The sequence below is a fragment of the Pseudoliparis swirei genome, chromosome 14 (genome assembly GCF_029220125.1).
Source record: "Pseudoliparis swirei isolate HS2019 ecotype Mariana Trench chromosome 14, NWPU_hadal_v1, whole genome shotgun sequence".
In the NCBI taxonomy this organism is placed as follows: Eukaryota; Metazoa; Chordata; class Actinopteri; order Perciformes; family Liparidae; genus Pseudoliparis; species Pseudoliparis swirei.
Genome location: NC_079401.1, coordinates 8,028,400 through 8,046,434, shown reverse-complemented (window position 1 = coordinate 8,046,434; position 18,035 = coordinate 8,028,400). Strand labels below are relative to the sequence as shown.

Here is an 18,035-nt window from a genome sequence, read left to right as displayed (position 1 = left end):
AGCTTGTCTGGATTACCTTTCATCTTGCCGGGTTAGTTATTGTGCAGGTGTCGGGAAGTCGATACGAATCAGATTAGAGTTCCTGCACCTTAAAACTTCAACACTGGGCGTTTTATCTTTGGGAGAACTTTCATGAACAAACAATAACTCTATATTCCTGGTACACACACACACACACACACACACACACACACACGTGTTTGAGGGATGTGAAGCACACTGACTTGTGATACTTTAAATCAGGACATGATGTGCTGAAAATAGTGTGCATATAATTATATATTTATTTGCATGTTGGATTCTATTTCGTGCCTGAAAGAACACGATTGCATAAATATATACTTGTTATATTATATATTTTTGTGGAGCTGTCAAGATAAAGCTGTGGTTATTATTGTGACATCACTTTTATCTATATTGTCTGAATATTTTATTTTGGACATTTCCTTGTACACAACAACATTCTTTATCCTCTGATTACAAATTGTTAATAATATTCCGCGAACATAGTTAAACATGGTATGGACTGTCTTACTAATGCGAGATCCCGAGCATCTGGCGGTGTGTGGTCGTGCGCGCGTGTGTGTGTGTGTGTGTGTGTGTGTGTGCGTGTGCACGTTGAGGGTTTTGGGCGTGCGACTAACAGATGGCACAGTGTGCACTGAGCTGTTATGTGATAATTATGGAGCATGCTGGGGAAAGTGTGAGGGGGGGAAAGTGCTGATGAGTGTACGACTGTGCGTGTGTGAGTCTCGAAGTGACAAGAGTGTGTGAAAAGGAGTGTGTAATACACACGTTGGCATGTTGCGTATGCGTGTGGGTGCGCTAGGTGTAGATTTCAAGATGTCATCCGAGAGGTGATGGAGGAAATTGACTGACACTTTTCTTGCGAGATCTCACTATCACTGCGACTCCTCCTCCTTTTATTATAATTATTATTATTATTATCTTCTTCTACTACTTCTGTGCGTAGGAGGACACATATAATTATTATATAAGGAATGCAGCAGCATAAAATCCTGTTTCTGCCCCGGTGGGGTCACGAGACGTTTCCAGGGTGGTGTAACATCTGCTTGTTTTTTTAAAATCTTAAATCTAAGTTTTGCCAGCCAAGATAAGAAATGTAAAAGTCTTTGTTGATGCCAGCTCCTGTGAGTCAGACTCTCAGAGGTCGAGGGAGCCCGAACGCCATCCATTCAGCGGCGTCCTCCACCCTCTTTGTTTCTCTCCCACTTCTCTTCTAATCCAGCCTCATTGAAACATTTAAAAGTGAGGGAGGCTGAATGCTTTTGGCGCTGCACGAAACCGCCCTCTGAAGGAAATCTGAAGGTTAGTTATGTGTCATCAATGTCGCTGGATAAATCCAACACTCATTCAAATCCCAATGAATATAATATGAATTTATCCTGGAATAAAAGTCATAATAATAAAACAGAACCCCCCATGTTTTAGGGTAAAACAAGACGTATCCTGGTGGCGAATGCATACAAAATAAAAGTACATTTTACTAAACAATATACAGGACTGTCTCAGAAAATTAGAATATTGTGATAAAGTTCTTTATTTTCTGTAATGCAATTAAAAAAACAAAAATGTCATGCATTCTGGATTCATTACAAATCAACTGAAATATTGCAAGCCTTTTATTCTTTTAATATTGCTGATTATGGCTTACAGCTTAAGAAAACTCTAAAATCCTATCTCATAAAATTTTAATATTTCCTCAGACCAAGTAAAAAAAGATTTATAACAGCTGAGTGTTTGTCAAGGCTCAGGAAACCCTTGCAGGTGTTTCGAGTTAATTAGACAATTCAAGTGATTTGTTTAATACCCTACTAGTATACTTTTTCATGATATTCTAATATTTAGAGATAGGATATTTGAGTTTTCTTAAGCTGTAAGCCATAATCAGCAATATTAAAAGAATAAAAGGCTTGCAATATTTCAGTTGATTTGTAATGAATCCAGAATGCATGACATTTTTGTTTTTTGAATTGCATTACAGAAAATAAAGAACTTCATCACAATATTCTAATTTTCTGAGACAGTCCTGTATAATATATATATATATATAATATAATAACAATAATAGCATATTAAATCAAAAACAAAAGCCATTCATCGCTGCCTTCTCACCATTACAGATACATGTCTCACATATACAAATATCACAGTGTGAATATAATGTTAGCAAATTATGCTCAAATATAAACCCAAATAACTGTTAATTCGTCATTTCAACTTGCACTTTTCTTTAGCTAACCTCTTGTTGAATGTCACAGACCCAGATATCTGCAGTTTCCGATCACGTGTCTCCAAGAGCAGAGAATGTTTGAGAAATATCTATTTTTATTTTCTGTATAAAAACAATAAAGAACTCGACGTCGTGGTGTTTCCTTCCCTTTCCGTTTCACTCGTATTTATTTTCTCTCTTCCTGAGCTGCAGCATGTTTCCTCACAACAGGATGTTTTCCACCAACACAAGGGTGTGTGTGTGTGTGTGCGTGTGTGTGTGTGTCTGCCTCATGTCTGTGTGCGTAGGCGTTCCATTCAGCATACTCAGACAGTGAGTCCTGTGATGTCTACATCCAGAGAGATGAGGAGGACGAGTGGCAGAGAGAATAAATGTTACTTCCATGTGAGTCATGACACACACACACACACACACACTGAATAGATCATTAATTAGTTGCTGTGCTGTGGGGTCTCTTCTTGCCTCTCTCTTGAGGCGCCACAGGACAGACATCACACTCCAAGAGCAGCTTCTCTACAAACCGATCGTCCACTCATGGCGTTTGAGAGCCTTTGCTGGCGTATCTCTGCAGCCTCCCACCAGGCACCTCGCGTGAATCCGAGTCGGCTTGATGCTTCGACCGCCGGACGTCCTCTCCGTCTGCCCTCAAGGCGCCATCTTCACTTTAGTTTTCATGTGCCGACACTGTTCTTTGCACTCCTCCCTCTTCCTGCCTCTCCGTGGGCTTTCGTTTGTTCAGAATTTGTTTACCCACAATTCCCCTGGGTAATTAGTGCTGTGATAATAACTGTGTTGTAAACAAACACCCACTCACTGAGCAGTACACACACACACACACTAAGTACACGTTGGGATTAAAAACAACTTCCTTGAGTTTAGTCGTATTAAACGTGTGAAGTAGAGCGAGTGCAAATCTGAACGATGCTTCCTCATATTTAGGAATAATGAAACCGCCGTGTTATCATTTGATTTATTAAAGATATTTATATGGAGGTTAAAGATAAAATAAGAAACTTGGGTTTGGTGATAATTCATTACTACTTTAATTAACTCTAAAGGTCATATAATCATCCTTTGTTCACATATTTTTGTAAAAATGAATGATTCCAACTAGATTCTCATTAAAAGATGAATACGATTATTTTTAATGAATATCATTTTAATTATTTACATGTGATTTTGAACACAATTGCCATATTTTGATTTATATATAAACACAGTATATTGTGTTCAGCGTTGAATTTAACTCCTTGATAGCATCACTAGAGCATTGCACGGATGTCAGGCTCCATCGCTCTTTAATTATATACCCATAAGTAATTGTGTTGACATTATCTCATCATAGATATTCTTATCTCCAATGTTTAATACGAGTACATGAATAAATCTGCTTATAAATTATAGGACATAGGCTTTTTAATCTCAGACCCTTCATGAGATGTGTCACGTCTTCAAGGTTTCAAAGTAACACAAATAATCTGATAATAGCTCGTCCGGCATCCTTTTAAATTATGCCAATTTGCTATAATGTTGGCACAGTCTCAATTGTGTCTACGGGGGCTGCACAGGGTCAGACTTTAAATGACCTGCAGAGTGTTGGGCTAGTCCCTCTGACGACTACAAGACATTAATGGCATTTACATTCATCATTCACTTCTGAGGCGGTGCGGGTCAGCACTAGGAGTGTGCGCATCACTCTCTGGTGTGTGGAGCTGTCCATCAGTCTGTCTCTGGACCCTGAAGGGTGGAACTCGTGACCTCACCGTCGTTCAGCGGCTGCCCCGGTCAGCGAGGTAACTGCCCTCGACTGTCGGTCCACTGGGAACCATTCGTCTGGCCCTCTTCAACAAGACGTGCTCCTGAGTGCCAGTCGGTTATTTAAGTCCAAAAGAAAATACGCCGGAAGAGTAATTATTCCCTTTAGTGTATTGTTGCATTATGAATGAGCTCCGACTCGGAAGCTCCCGGTGGATCTGTGGAGATGGCTTCCCCCCGGTCTGATTCTAAGTTTCTTCATTTTTGGTCGTCAATGGAGGAGGGGCAAAGCGCCGCCCGTATCAATTTAGTATGTTTAGAGGCCGAACATGCGAACGTCGTCAGGGTCGCCACTCAGGCTCAGAGATGCGTGCGTCTATATGTGTGTGTGTGTGTGTGTGCCGCTCAAACGGTGAGCATGTGTGCGGCGTTTTCACGTCCACTAAAAATCTCTGCAGAGCACGGAGAAATGACAGAGGGAGGAAAAATAAGAGGAACGCTAAGATGAGAGAGAGAGAGAGAGAATCCCATGCTGCTTTTTCAATCAGGCGTCGTCCTCCTCACTGGGTGATTTATTCTTCCCTTCATGTCCCAATTTCCAACCCCAGCCTCCATATCTTTCATTCTCCCCCCGTCTTCTTTCTGGGGGCGGCTTGTGGACGGAGCCTTTTAGAAAGGCCGACAGAGACACATTGAGGCAGGCGGTGTTGTTGAAAGTGACTCACCTGTGAGGCAGTGGACGGTTTTCATCTGGAGCCATTGTGACAGTCCACTTATCCTCTCCGGATGCAGTCGGGTGGAAGTGTTTCTTATTCCGACGAGGGCGAGAGACGCCTCGGCATCAAACATTTTTTATTCTAAAAAGCGGCATTAAATGACGTATGACCTCACTGGCCACATGTAATAAGCGCCCGGCACTGCTCTCTGCACGCCAGCAAAGACCGTCGTCCTTTACAGATCAATAATGAATCCGGGGTGCAGGTCAAGACTAAATATATATAATTCAGTTCATGAGAAATATTCAGCTCCTCTGAGAACAATCGGGCAGTTATCACAAAGCAAAGCCATGGTTACCAAAGGCGAACATTTGTGTGTGTGTGTGTGTGTGTGTGTGTGTTTGTGTGTCGCTGACATCGGCAGTAAGTAGAGCGTTCATTCATTATATCCTCGTCTTGTTTAGTTGCCAACCAATCATTTAGCCACATTTCAAATCCCAGCAAGCCGCCCTGCACCTCCCTCCATTCATCCCCTAGACTGGAGCCACAGGTGTGTGTGTGTGTGTGTGTGTGTGTGTGTGTGTGTGTGTGTGTGTGTGTGTGTGTGTGTGTGTGTGTGTGTGTGTGTGTGTGTGTGTGTGTGTGTGTGTGTGTGTGTGTGTGTGTGTGTGTGTGTGTGTGTGTGTGTGTGTGTGTGTGTGTGTGTGTGTGTGTGTGTGTGCCTGCTGGTGTCTGATCCCTCGCGGGCGCGTGTTGCTTTCCGCCCGACCCTGCCTTCAATAAGCGTCTCTCTCTCTCTTCGCATGACGGGATGTGGCGGAGCACAAGATGGAGCACAATACATGTTAAATTAGAAATGCAAGCTAATTTAATTTAATGCCCTAACTGACCTCTCCCTCTCAGCACTGGTTGGTTGCCACGGCTACAGTGTCGCCTCTCTTCCTGATGTTGCTATGAGACTCGGACCGACAGACCTGAGCTGAATGACAATGTGTCTGTGGCTCTGGCGAGAGGCCCGCCTCGACCAATGAGAGGCGGTCTAGACGAACACTTTCCAATCTGGGCTCTGGGGACCTCCGGGGTGATTGTTTGGGTTGGCAGGAGCCTCCTCAGGCATACGAGGGCTAGATTATTAATGCTATTTATATCCTCCGCAAAGATCAAATCATAAACACGTGACTCGTTGAATCATTTGACGCTAAATAATTATGAAAATGACGTGAAGAAAATACAGCGATCGATTAAGATGCATATCTTTTATATTAAAAACGGGTCAATAATTATGGGTAATGTGAAAGGATAACCCGCCTGCATGCCAAGAACCAAATGTCAGACACAGAGGAACAAGAATTGGGGAAAAACAAACCAGAGCTCAAAGATTATTTGTCTTGAATCTCACATTTTGCCAACATATGGTCCGCAGCACTTTTGGAGGCGATAAAATGTCAGGCTCCTCAAAGTGGCTGAAATTATATGCAGTTTTGAATTATTGATTATTTGAATGATGCCTGGTGACAATCGAGTATTCTGCAAAGATCTTGGTGTTTTTTTATTTATATACCTCTTAATACTGCGTATGCATAAATACATCGGCTCTACATACGGTATTTAAATCACCAATAATCTTATTGTGGTTATTATTGCTCGTGTTTCGGTTTGTTGGCTACAAAAATAATAACATTTTCCCAGAAGGATTATCAGGATTAAATAAAATATTGAGAGAAAATACTGGTGACACTAAAGTCACAAACAGAAATGCTGATGTTTTTAAAGGAATATTTGTTTTTCAATTAAAGCAATCCTCAGATTAGTTGACAATCATGAGCTTCGTCCCTCGTCGGGAGGTTTTGTGTCTCCTGCTGATCTCCCATGAGGAAGCAGAGGAAACACATGTCACGGACCAAAGACTCCTCTTTCATCGCTTGTAAAATTGCAGTTTTTCCGATTTTTGAAGCCCGGCTTGCTTCGATTCTGACCTCTCCAAAAGAAGTGTGCTTCATCTCAGGCTGCCGTTGATGCTCGCTGTGACTCAGTCGTGCAAGAGGACTCTAGGGAGACTCGATTTTTGAGAGAGAGAGAGAGAGAGAGATTACTCAGTCAGCGTCCGGCTGCTCCTCCCCGTCTCTGGCCGGTCAATATGGTTTCCTTGTTTTTGAATCAGATGTATTGGCAGGCTGAAATAATGATGTTTATTCTACATTCGTCTTAATTGTCCAGCTTGTAAATAATCCTCCTTCATCAGTGTCAGATTGATAAATACTGTCAATAACAATATGAATTGTGTCTCTTTCCGTCTCCTCAGGAACTGTTTACAGCGGAGTGTAAGTTTAAGGAGTCGGTGTTTGAGAACTACTACGTGATCTACAGCTCGATGCTCTACAGACAGAAGGAGTCGGGCCGGGCCTGGTTTCTGGGCCTCAATAAAGAGGGACAAGCCATGAAGGGCAACAGGGTCAAAAAGACCAAACCAGCTGCACACTTCCTGCCTAAACCTATAGAAGGTAACACACATGTACACACATGTACACACACGCAAACCCGGATGTTTGACCTGTTGTTCCCGTCGACTGAAGACGCACCTTTTCCTCACACTCTTTGTTTCTGTCCTTCATTCGTACTTTCCTTACTTCCTTTAACCTCTCTTCCCACCACTCCTGTATCTCCTTCCTCTCTCCTCCCCCTTCCTTCCTTTCTGTCTTTCTTTCCTCCCCCTGTCCTCCTCTCTTTCTCCCATCCCGCCATTCCTCCAGTTGCGATGTACCGAGAGCCTTCGTTGCACGACGTAGGGGAGGCGGTGCCTAAACTCGCAGGGGGCCCGCCTTCCAAAAGCACAACCGGCGAACCTGTGGTCATGAATGGCGGCAAACCAGTCAACAAACCCGACAAGGGGGCGACATAACCCCCCCCCCCCCTCCCTCCCTCTGCCAACCAGAGGCCAGGGACAGCCAGAGACTCGCCCCACTGCTGCGCGCTCAAAAAAACAAACAAACTGCACAACAAAAAGGTAACCAAACAAACAGCAGCTGAAGTTCTGACTGGTCAGCAGTGGGGCCGCACGTCCCGCCTCACCTCTCTCCCGATTGGACGGATCTGGTGCGGTGGGGCGGAGCCAGAAGGGCAGAGCGCGCGTCGGTGAAGAGGAGGATGAAGACCGCGAAGTCAGGCCAATGCCAGCCAGATGTTTTGGAAGCAGCGGGACAGCGGCGTGCCCTCATATGGGAGACGAAAGGACTTCTTCAAAATATAAACAACAACAACAACAAAAACAGGGGGGGGGGAAATGTCGTCTTCGCCGGTATTTTTCTGTGACAATCTGTATGAATTAGGCCCCCCCCCTGTGTTCTTCTCTTGATTGTACCGTTTTCCGTTGCCAGGTATACTTGCTTGCTGGTGGCTACACACACACACACACACACACACACACACACACACAGATAAACGCACACGGCTCCCACCCGAAATCGACCAGTCGGATTCGATCTTTGAGTAAATAATGAACAGATTAAAAAACAAACATCAGGCAGAGAACGCTTTAAATACCAAACAGCAATGATTCAGCGGCTGCTTCGTCATCGATCAATAACGACGCTGCGCGGGGACGCTCGTACTGAGCCGACCACGAGATGTCCCTGAACACGGCGCCGTGCTCGACGCGCAACGCAAACACATCGTACGGCATGCCCCTAATTTTAATCACATACTATATAGCTGCTAAGCAGAGTTCTTATTTGACACTACATAGCAAGTTATGTTTGGTTTCTTATTCTGCACACACACACATTACAAGAGACTATCGAGCTGCATCGCTGTACAGACGCTCAACAAGTAGACAGTGAAGAGTTTCTCAAATGAGTGTGTAGCTGAAAACCGGAAAACTATTTCCCCAAATTCTTTGTAGCAACACGGAGGGCACAGGAGGTCACGCCGGTGTCCGAGCAGCACGGTAGCAGTCGGTGTTTACATGGAGTAGCAGATACTGAGGGTCAAAAAGCCTTTGAGAGCGGTCAGACAGAAGTGTTACTTTCTCTTTCTGTTGCGCTCCAAAGTACTTGAAGTTAAAGGTGGCGATGAGGGTGACGATGAACAGGGTAAGTGACGTGAAAGTAGAATTTTGACAAGCGTATTGTTCATTTAAACCTAGAAACCGGCAGAGCAGACCATGATCCGCCCCAAGGCCTTTCGCTCTGCAAAGTCACTCATAAATATAGCCGTCAAATAGATGAAGCGGAGTATTTAACAATAAATATGAATATTTAGCTCCGAAATGTGGTATAAAGTAGCGTAAAGTGAAGCACGGTTCTCGAGTCGATATACGATTCGTGGCGACGCAGATCCGAGTGGATTAGAGCAGATCTGATCACATGTTTATTTATAACGGAGAGTGTGAGAATTAGATGAGCAACTTAGTGGTTTATATAAAAGCAGGTGATGGAAATGTGGTCAAAAACAAAACAGCACACATTGATTGCCGTGTCAAATTAGACGAGTGAATTTTGAAACACAGAGAATTAAATGGCAGAAAATCGAAAAAAGGCCTTGGAATTAAATTAAACCAAATAGATTCCCATGCTTCGCCCTCTCACTGTGACAGTCAACATGGCACCAACCGGTTCCGGACCTGAGTCCTGTTCAACCCCGCAGGTTTTTCCGTTTATCCGTCTTTCTTATTCGACGGCGACACTCGGCGCCAATTAACTCCTTGGAAAGCTCCACCCGTACTCCGTCACGTCACTCCGGAGAGATTAACACTGTGATCCCGAGACAAGGAGACGCGACTGTCGGCGAGGAACAGAAACACGGCGCGTCCCTTTCGCTTTGAAATCCCACATTTTGGGCAAAGTGGCCGCTTTGCATTTAAAGCGGATCCTCGAAACGCGGTCGGACATTTCTGAAGACGAGCGACCTCCACTGACATTCGCACAGCGGCGGAAAGACAAAGAAACGTCTGGAAGATTCATCCGCGGCATTAAACAAGCTGCCTCGGCAACAGGTGTGCGCGTAGCAGGTGAAACACGTCGTACCGTACGGAGGAAACACGGCGCCAACGAAGAGACGGAATACACAAGGCGGCGTTTCTAATTGGCGTTCCTCAGATTCGTTCCTCACACACACACTTCAGATTCTTCTCTCCTCTGAGCTCATTAGCCGCCGCCGTGCTCAAAGGCGCGCGGCGGTCCGGCTCACATTAGATGAACTCGCATAGCGTAAAGTGGCCCATCTTTAAGACTGTGGTGAAAGAAACACATTGGAGATTTCTGATGAAATTTTTATTTATTTATGAAAGCCAGAGTGTAATTAAATATACGTGGAGATAAAAATAAAAAAAGAAGAGCGATCTGAGTTGAGCGTTTTCAAATTTCTGTGTGTTCTCGATGCTAAAAAAAACCAAGTGCACGTGAAATGTATTGCTGCTGTTGGATCATCAGAAAGTGGTTTTCGTGTGTGTGTGTGTGTGTGTTTTATTTGCTGGATATACTGTAGTTTCTTGCTATGTGAGTGCCTCTCATCTCCAGCCTAGCTCAAGATGCGAGATCCAGGGCGGCTGCAGATTGACGCTCAGCGCTCAGCCTCCCTGGGTCCCGGCAGGGAGCCGAGATGTCCCGACTCTCAAAGTGGCTCGACTTTCACCTCCGTCCCGTCTGATTGTACTTGAAGAGCATCGTGGGGTGATGGTGATGAGCGGTGTTGTGCTTGTCTCACGTCAACGAAATGTGGATGTAATAATGTAATAATATTGTGGTGTCACACTCGAGGGGTTTTTTAATAGCATTACGGTAGAAGAAGAAAAAAAGAAAAGAAAACCCTGACAATCAGGTCTGTAAACCTCCTCTTTATTGTTTCATGTATCCTCTGTCCGAGAAGCCACTTCAATTACACTTTGCGTGCGATGTTTTTGTGCTCGTCTGAGCGAACGTTAGAGACGTAAGACGAGACTCTGAGTGATGATGAAGCGGCTGATGTGTCCACAGCGCTCGCAGAGGGGAAGGACCGAGCCACTCCTCCTCTGATCAGAGAGGTCCGGCTTGTGAGGCCGGGCGAAGGCCGAAAGAAGCTCTTGACGATCTGTGGCACGTGCCCAAGAATTAACGATGGTTGAGGGGGACTGACGATCGTGTTTTTCCAGACCGGTATTCTCCCGGTTCAAACAACAGAGGCGCAATTACTGTCGTCGTCTCCCGAGGGATTCTCTCTCCTCTGGTGGCTAGCCAGGGACCGAGACTTCAATTATGAGGCGTCTACCAGCGGCCTCCGCACGGAAAGAGAGCGGCGGATTTAATTAGAAGTGAGCAACGGCGACCGCCCGGGTCACTTTCAATCTCCACGTGTTGGTTCGCTACTCTCCCCTCAGGTTTTTATTTACTTTTTTTTTTTCTCATTCCACTTTATTCCTCTGACAAACAGACGGCCTTATTACATCTGACGGTGAACGCACTCTCTTCTCACACACACACTTCATCCAATTTTACGTTTCAATTATCCTTTGATCCCCAATCCTCCGTTCCCCCGTAACTATGCTGGCTCTCCTCCTCCTCCTCCTCCTCCAACTGTTGCATGTTTTCTTTTAAAGAGGAAAGACGACCGGGCTAATGCATGTGGTAATTTAGGTAAATATGTTATCATAAACAAACATTTACAGCGTAGCACCAGTACAACTTTTGCGTCTGGCTCATTTCTGCCGTCTGGTTGATATTTGTGTCCTTGATGCATACATTTGTTTTCCCTGTGGCATCACATATTGTTTTTGAAGCATAATCCATCATTGCAATATTGGAGCAAAGGAAGAATGAATCAAAATTACTTCATATCCCGAACACAGTTACACTAATGCATGTCAGCAGAGCATCAATATTTAGTTCTGTCTGAGAGCAGGAAAGAAGAAAAAAAGGAAGAAATTTTTTTTTGTTGATATCCTTTGCTGCTTCTTTTAACAATGATGGATTGAGCTATTATGTTATTTTTTGCTACTTACAGAGTGATAAATGGATGGTGGTAACGAACCCTGATCAAGGATAATCATACTACAGTCAGTAGAACGGTCATGAACCCACAAACACACAAAAATAGATTTTATATATTTTTTTAAAGAATGTTTTTTTCTCCATTAAAGTCAAAAGAAAGATGGAGCTGGACTCGAGTGTAGTTCTGTGCTGCCTCCAGCCCTCCAGGAACCAATCTGGCACCATTTCTAAATTAATTTTATTTGTTTTAAAGACCTGGTCTCCTTGCAAGAAATGTGTATTTTAAAAATGTTTTTCCTTCGACCAATTTCAGGAGCAGCTGTGTGCCGTTTTTTTTTTTTCTCCCCTCGATGTGTAGGGCAGTCCAGGAACAGGGCTAATGGAAGCGAGTGCACACATTTAATTACATGCTCAGATTAATTGCATGGACAGAGAACACATTCAATTAAGTCGTATTTTTACAACCACCTGCCGTGTCTTTCTAATGCCAACCACGCTAGCAATGAGTCAAAAGCAAAATGTGACTGGTGCTAACCTTACAGGAGATTACTCTGTCTGTCCGTTAATGTCCAGTCACCTTTACATACATATTATGCAAACAGTTTGTCTGCACTGTACAGTTTGTGTCCGATCCATTGTATAAACACAGAAAACAATATTGAATAAAGGATTTATAGAAAGGAAGCGTGGCGTCTCGTCCTTTTATTTTGTTATAAAAAATGAATAATTTATATTATATTTTGAGTTGAATCACAGTTCAACATCAGGGCTCACTTAAAAGTTTACAATCCATCCTTTGTGTTTGTGCCGTGTCATCAGTTTCAGGAAGTGGCTCAGTTGAATACAACCCGACAAAGTAAGTCCCGTTGTCGGTGAAGGAAAAAGCTTTTTAAAAGTTACTTTGAAAAACTTGTTATGTTCATGCTGCCCTACACGGAGAGGCCATTTGCCCTTTGCCCTTTGCCCTGCAGCTGGAGGGAAGGGAGGCGAGTGGAGAACTGAGCCTGACCCTGACCCATGCTGCTGTAAAGAGTCGGAGCTCTCGGAGTGTTTTTTCTTTACTGGAATCCGGAACATTTCTGAAGCAGCAACACCATATTAACTTTTACATTACATGTCATGTCAACTTGACTAACGTGACACTTTTCAACTCCAATAAATCACAGTAAACTTTACCCGGCTGCTTCTCCAGCCTGGGAGACGCATGGAGTGTGATGGCAGCGCCATTATACAGCTCCACTAACAGGCGGGCATGAATGGAGAGATGCAGGCAGGCAGGCAGGCAGAGAGAGAGAGAGAGAGAGAGAGAGAGAGATGTGGAGACAGCTCGGCAGAAACAGTCAGACCGGTTGACAGGCGACAAGAAACACACACGCACGCGCACACACACACACACATCGCACCGCCTGGCCTCCTTTAACTGACAGATGAACCAGCAGCTACTGTAATTAGGCGGATGTCATTACAATTTGCATATGTAAATGTGATGTAAATGAGGTGTACTTTGAACATGGTGTTTAATTAGCCAGAAGTGGGTTATAAAGAACTGTAACTTTAATTAAACCCAATGAAACGCTGCGTGCTTCATCTCTCATTTTCAAAGTGATCGTAGTTTCTTCCCTTCTTTCTGTAAAGTGATATTTTGATTATGGACATGATTTTATTTACTGCCTCACACTGCCTTTATCTGGGGGATTCTACGGCTCTATAGACTTCACATGTATATGGATGTGTAATTGTTGGTGTTTCTAGGATCACATCTACCATTAAATGCACTGAGGGCACGTCCTTGATATCGTTTCCTGTCTCCTTGATGACTCTCCTACAACCCTCAAGAAGCCCACACGTTGGTGGCGTTCTGCTGGTGAAATATAGTTGCTCTAAATATCCCTGTTCGACACGAGTTAAGTGTGCCTTAACTCATTAAACTGGATCGCGTCGGCCACCAGCTATAAACCAAAACATCCATAATGCAGAAAGCAAAATGGCTGAACAGTAATCTCTGATCAAAAAGCAGACAATTATAGCCAGAAAGCAAAATGACATTTTGTTATCGCGAGGCACAGAGTGTCTCGATTTCCCGTCTTTTTGATTAATTTCATTAAAACGGCATCGAGTTGGAATTTTTGGTCTCTTATCTGCCACACAAGCACAAATTCACACACACACACACACACACACACACACAGCCAGTGTGGCCATGCTGAAGCAATATGTTTGAGGTGGCGTTGAAAGCTCACTCGAGAGCCTTTTTTTCCGTCTGCCTCATTATCATCAAAGACAACCGGCGCTGCACATGCACTGTCACGTGCACACAAAGGCTCGCGTCACACGGTTCTCATCGTAATCACGGCCGCTTCAGACACCTTGTATCGACAAACAACTGTGACGTGCAGCGTGACCGTGCGTGTTTTCACCGTCCGTTGTGGTTGACGTTCCCCTTTGAACGCGTGACAGGTGTTTCCTGGCGTGCGGTCCTTTTAACCGAGGCGGAGACGGACAAATCGGCAACACAGAATTGCATTATGTAAGGCAGTTTCATATCTCCACGGCAACCAGACGGCTGTCAATCGGCTTCTGTGACTGATGTGAGCTTGTCGATGTATATAACGTACGACTCACGGGACCCGGATAGCTATCTTAAAAAGCTATAACGTGATACATTGATGCAGATTTGTGTCAAGTTTGAACCAAACGCTTCATCAAAATTCCAAATCGGGCTCCGAGTGACGACCTGCACCTCCCCGACAGCGACGCTGACGGTTTACAGGTCAGTCAGAGTTGTCCCACTGTAGCCGTCACTCATTCTTCTTCATCTCTTTCCACCGCTGCCTCGGCCCCTTTGACCCTCTCTCCTCCCTTTGCTTCCTAATTTCCTCCCCGCAAAGTCTCCTTCCATTAGTCTTCCTCTCCTCCTTACCCTCCCTCCCTTCATTCATCACTCCTACTCCTTCCCTCCCTCTTCGAAAGGGAAGAAAAAGGTTGATGGAGGAAGAGCGAGCGGGAGGAGAGAAAGGAATAATTAATCTCTCAGGTGATAAGTGACATTTGATGGACACACACAATCAGAGAGAGAGAGAGAGAGAGAGAGAGGAGGGCAGAGCAGCATCCAGCCAAGCAAACACATGCAGTCTGAATACTGATTAACCAATCAGAGCCCATTTCTGCCTGGCACCAGAGATACTCGTTGGCTGCCATGGCAACCAAGAAAGCATCATAGCTGGGAGGAGAGGAAGAAAAGGCCTCTGGCGCCACAATGTTGAGGAAAATTACAAAATTGAAGATATATTTAGTTTGATCCGTTTGACACTGCTCGCTTCAAACATTATTCCCATCGTGTTCGGCAGCCATCTTACTTTACTTTAAATCATTCAGAGTGCTTTATAATTGAAGCTGCACTCAATATTTTTGATATTAACAATGGTTCAAATGTGTCATGTTTCACCTTTAGAAAAAAAGAAGAAAAAAAATCTATAAACGCAATTTTAAATTGGACCGCTGATGTTTCCACATCGCAGCGTGCGGTCCGGCCTCTTTTATTCTGGACAAGCAGCGTGTCGGACACTCTTTCACACGACTGTGAAACACTTCTTTATCTCAGCGGCGCTGGAGGAGAGAAAAGAGGACACAATTAAAGACGGGGAGAGCCTTTGTCTCGCTGGTTTCGGCAATATTGTTCTCAACTGTCATGCAAATGAGGAGCGGTGGACTGAGGCATGCTGGGGGAGAGGAGTCGAACCGCTGGAAATCTTGCTTTGTCTCTTTGAATTCACACCTTGCGTAAGATGCAACACAATAATGTAGTGTAGTACTACTTCAGAGGGTGTGATTATAGAGTGTAGCATGTCGCCACACGGTCCTATTTACTCATCCAATCCCCGAGATTTAGGTTTCACCACGCAGTCCAGCCGTGCTGTCGATAGCACACACACACACACACACACACACACACACACACACACACACACACACAAAGCCATGAGTGATGGGCTGGTTTTCACAGTAATCACATCCACTTCAAACCGCTGCATCACTTATCATCTCTGTGGAGCTAAAGGGGAGACGGCAGAACGCGCGTTTCCTGAGGCTTCTGCCCGACAGAGAACTGAGGTCAAGCGGAGGTCAAGCTGTGACCTTTACGGACGGACTAAAACACACATCGGTTCAACTCGGGATGATGCAGAGTGCGATAACAAAAACCAGGCGGCGTTATCCCAGGTTTAACCCCGACCTTTAAAATCCCACAGTTGACATTTAACCAGCGTTAGTGGATTAGTGGTAAACCCGGGGTGTTCAGATACCGTGCTCGGCATAATCTTTTGTTCAAATGTCTAAAACTAACCATGGTTTGCGACATTCATTATGATTATATAGAAAGGCAAACATGCTAATTTGTAGTATTATTATGAAACTGAGGAAATGTCCCTTTCAAGCACTAAACTGAGTGTGTTTGGATATCCGTGTGTCAGCGATATTATGACTAAAGGGACGGAGAGAGGATTATTACAAGATTTTGAAGGGCACCGCAGCAGGTTCAATATTGAAGTTAGAAAGAAGCCTTGAATTCATAAATATTGCATTTCATATGATTCCCCTGGCTGTCTGTCTGAAAATCACATTAATATCCCGTTATAATTTGGGATATTCAAGCCTGCAGTTATTAAGCTGCCTCATCAGCTCTTAATCAACGAATAAGAGGCTGAAACATATTCCAGTGAGAGAGCTGGGGTTTGTAAAGGCAAACCTGCTTTAATAAAGTGCATTTTTGGGGTTTATATTGCAGTGAATTTACCACTCTGAAGGCCAAAGAAATTGCATAAACGGGAGAGCACTTTGCCTCCATGTTTAAAAAAGTTGTGATTACAATTCAGGGTTGATCTCACCGTGGTACCTTTGTGGAGAACGAGAATTAAACCTTTAGAGAGCAAAGAAGAAGAATAAGCCGACGTTTTGGGCCTGACAGGTCGCATGTCGGTTCATACACAAAACAACCGGATCAATGCCGGGTAGGAGACATATGGAGCGGTTTTCAGAGAGAGAGAGAGAGAGAGAGAGCGGGGCCACGTCCTTTAGGTTTCTTTATTTCGGTCTACCTCTTTGCGGGTATGAAAAGAGAAAAATGGACCGGAGCACGGAGGTCGACGCCCAGCTGCAGCACAAGTCGCAAGACCAAATAAAGTGCTTTTCTTTGCTTTTAAGCAGCAGTGGTGCGGGTTTGGTGACCTTGGCAACTGGCATTGGAGCAGAACATTTGATTGTGTGTGTGTGTGTGTGTGTTGTTTCCTGGCTAACTAACATCTCCACGACAAAAGGTAAGGGATTAGGGTTCTCTTAGGGTTAACCTAACCCTGACCCCAAACCTAACCCTAGCCCTAACACTGATCCTAACCCTGACCCTAGCCCTGACCCATCACACAAACACAACCCGGCGGTCCTCTGCTTTCTCTTTCTGCTCCGCCGTGTGTGTGTGTGTGTGTGCATGCGAGTGCGTGTCAAGCGGTAAATCGAGACTTTCTCTCCAGAATAAAAGACGTGAGCAGTTTATTCACACAATAACCCTTTAGTTATGAAAAAACCCAGCTTTTTAGCGCGACCGTCTGGCCTTCCAGCAATGTCACCCGTGGGTGCCGCCGCCGCTTAGCCATTTCAGGTGATTGTCCAGGTGTGTGCCGGCAGCTGTTAAGGCAATTACTCTAAATCATAGAAACACTTTTTTTTCAATCTTTGTTAACCTGCTCCGGTTGACACTTTGCCCAACCTCTCAGTTCGCCGTTGTCAAGGTCACGAGCCGAGAGTGACGCACCCCTCTCCAGCGGAGAGGCTCTGAATCAGCAGGTACACTCATCACATTTTTTTGTCTTCGATATCACCGAGTCCACAGACGTCACGGTGGAGATACATGCCGCGTTTAACACACATAAATCACCGCCTCGTTAATTACAGGATATTAGTGTCATTACTGTTAACGGATGAGGCCGATGGGGGAGAAATCCAGCGGCCTGGGTACATTTGCATACAGATACCACCTGACGGTGTACAGACACACACAACACCGTCACCTCGGATCGACTCGGATGTTTGTATTCATGTCTTTTGAAGCTCCACGGGAGAAAATAATAATAAACTACAAGCCCTGATCGAGGTTGTAGTCACTCTTGAATTTGACTACTAGTCGGCAGGGCATTGCGTCACGTTAGCAGGTACAACAATGACATCATGTTCGCCGTCATAGTTTCGTGAGGTAGCAAGTCCACGGCTCCGCGTCGCATTGCATGTCCATGTTTATTTCATCACGTGATCTATTTATAGACGGCATCGAGCTCGATGTGGAGGAAGCAGGAGGGCTCTCGG

General features: G+C 44.7%; 1 protein-coding gene across 3 annotated transcripts in view; it reads left to right on the top strand.

The window, feature by feature from the left end:
- LOC130204595 (fibroblast growth factor 14-like) overlaps positions 1-11,618 on the top strand; it is a 33,289-nt gene extending 21,671 nt beyond the window's left edge. For all 3 annotated transcript variants that reach the window (XM_056431425.1, XM_056431424.1, XM_056431423.1), the window contains 2 exons: positions 7,028-7,226; positions 7,476-11,618. In XM_056431425.1, coding sequence (XP_056287400.1) covers positions 7,028-7,226; positions 7,476-7,624 — 348 coding nt within the window. In that variant the 3' untranslated portion in view covers positions 7,625-11,618. The remainder of the gene's footprint in view (positions 1-7,027; positions 7,227-7,475) is intronic.
- Positions 11,619-18,035: the final 6,417 nt, after the last annotated feature.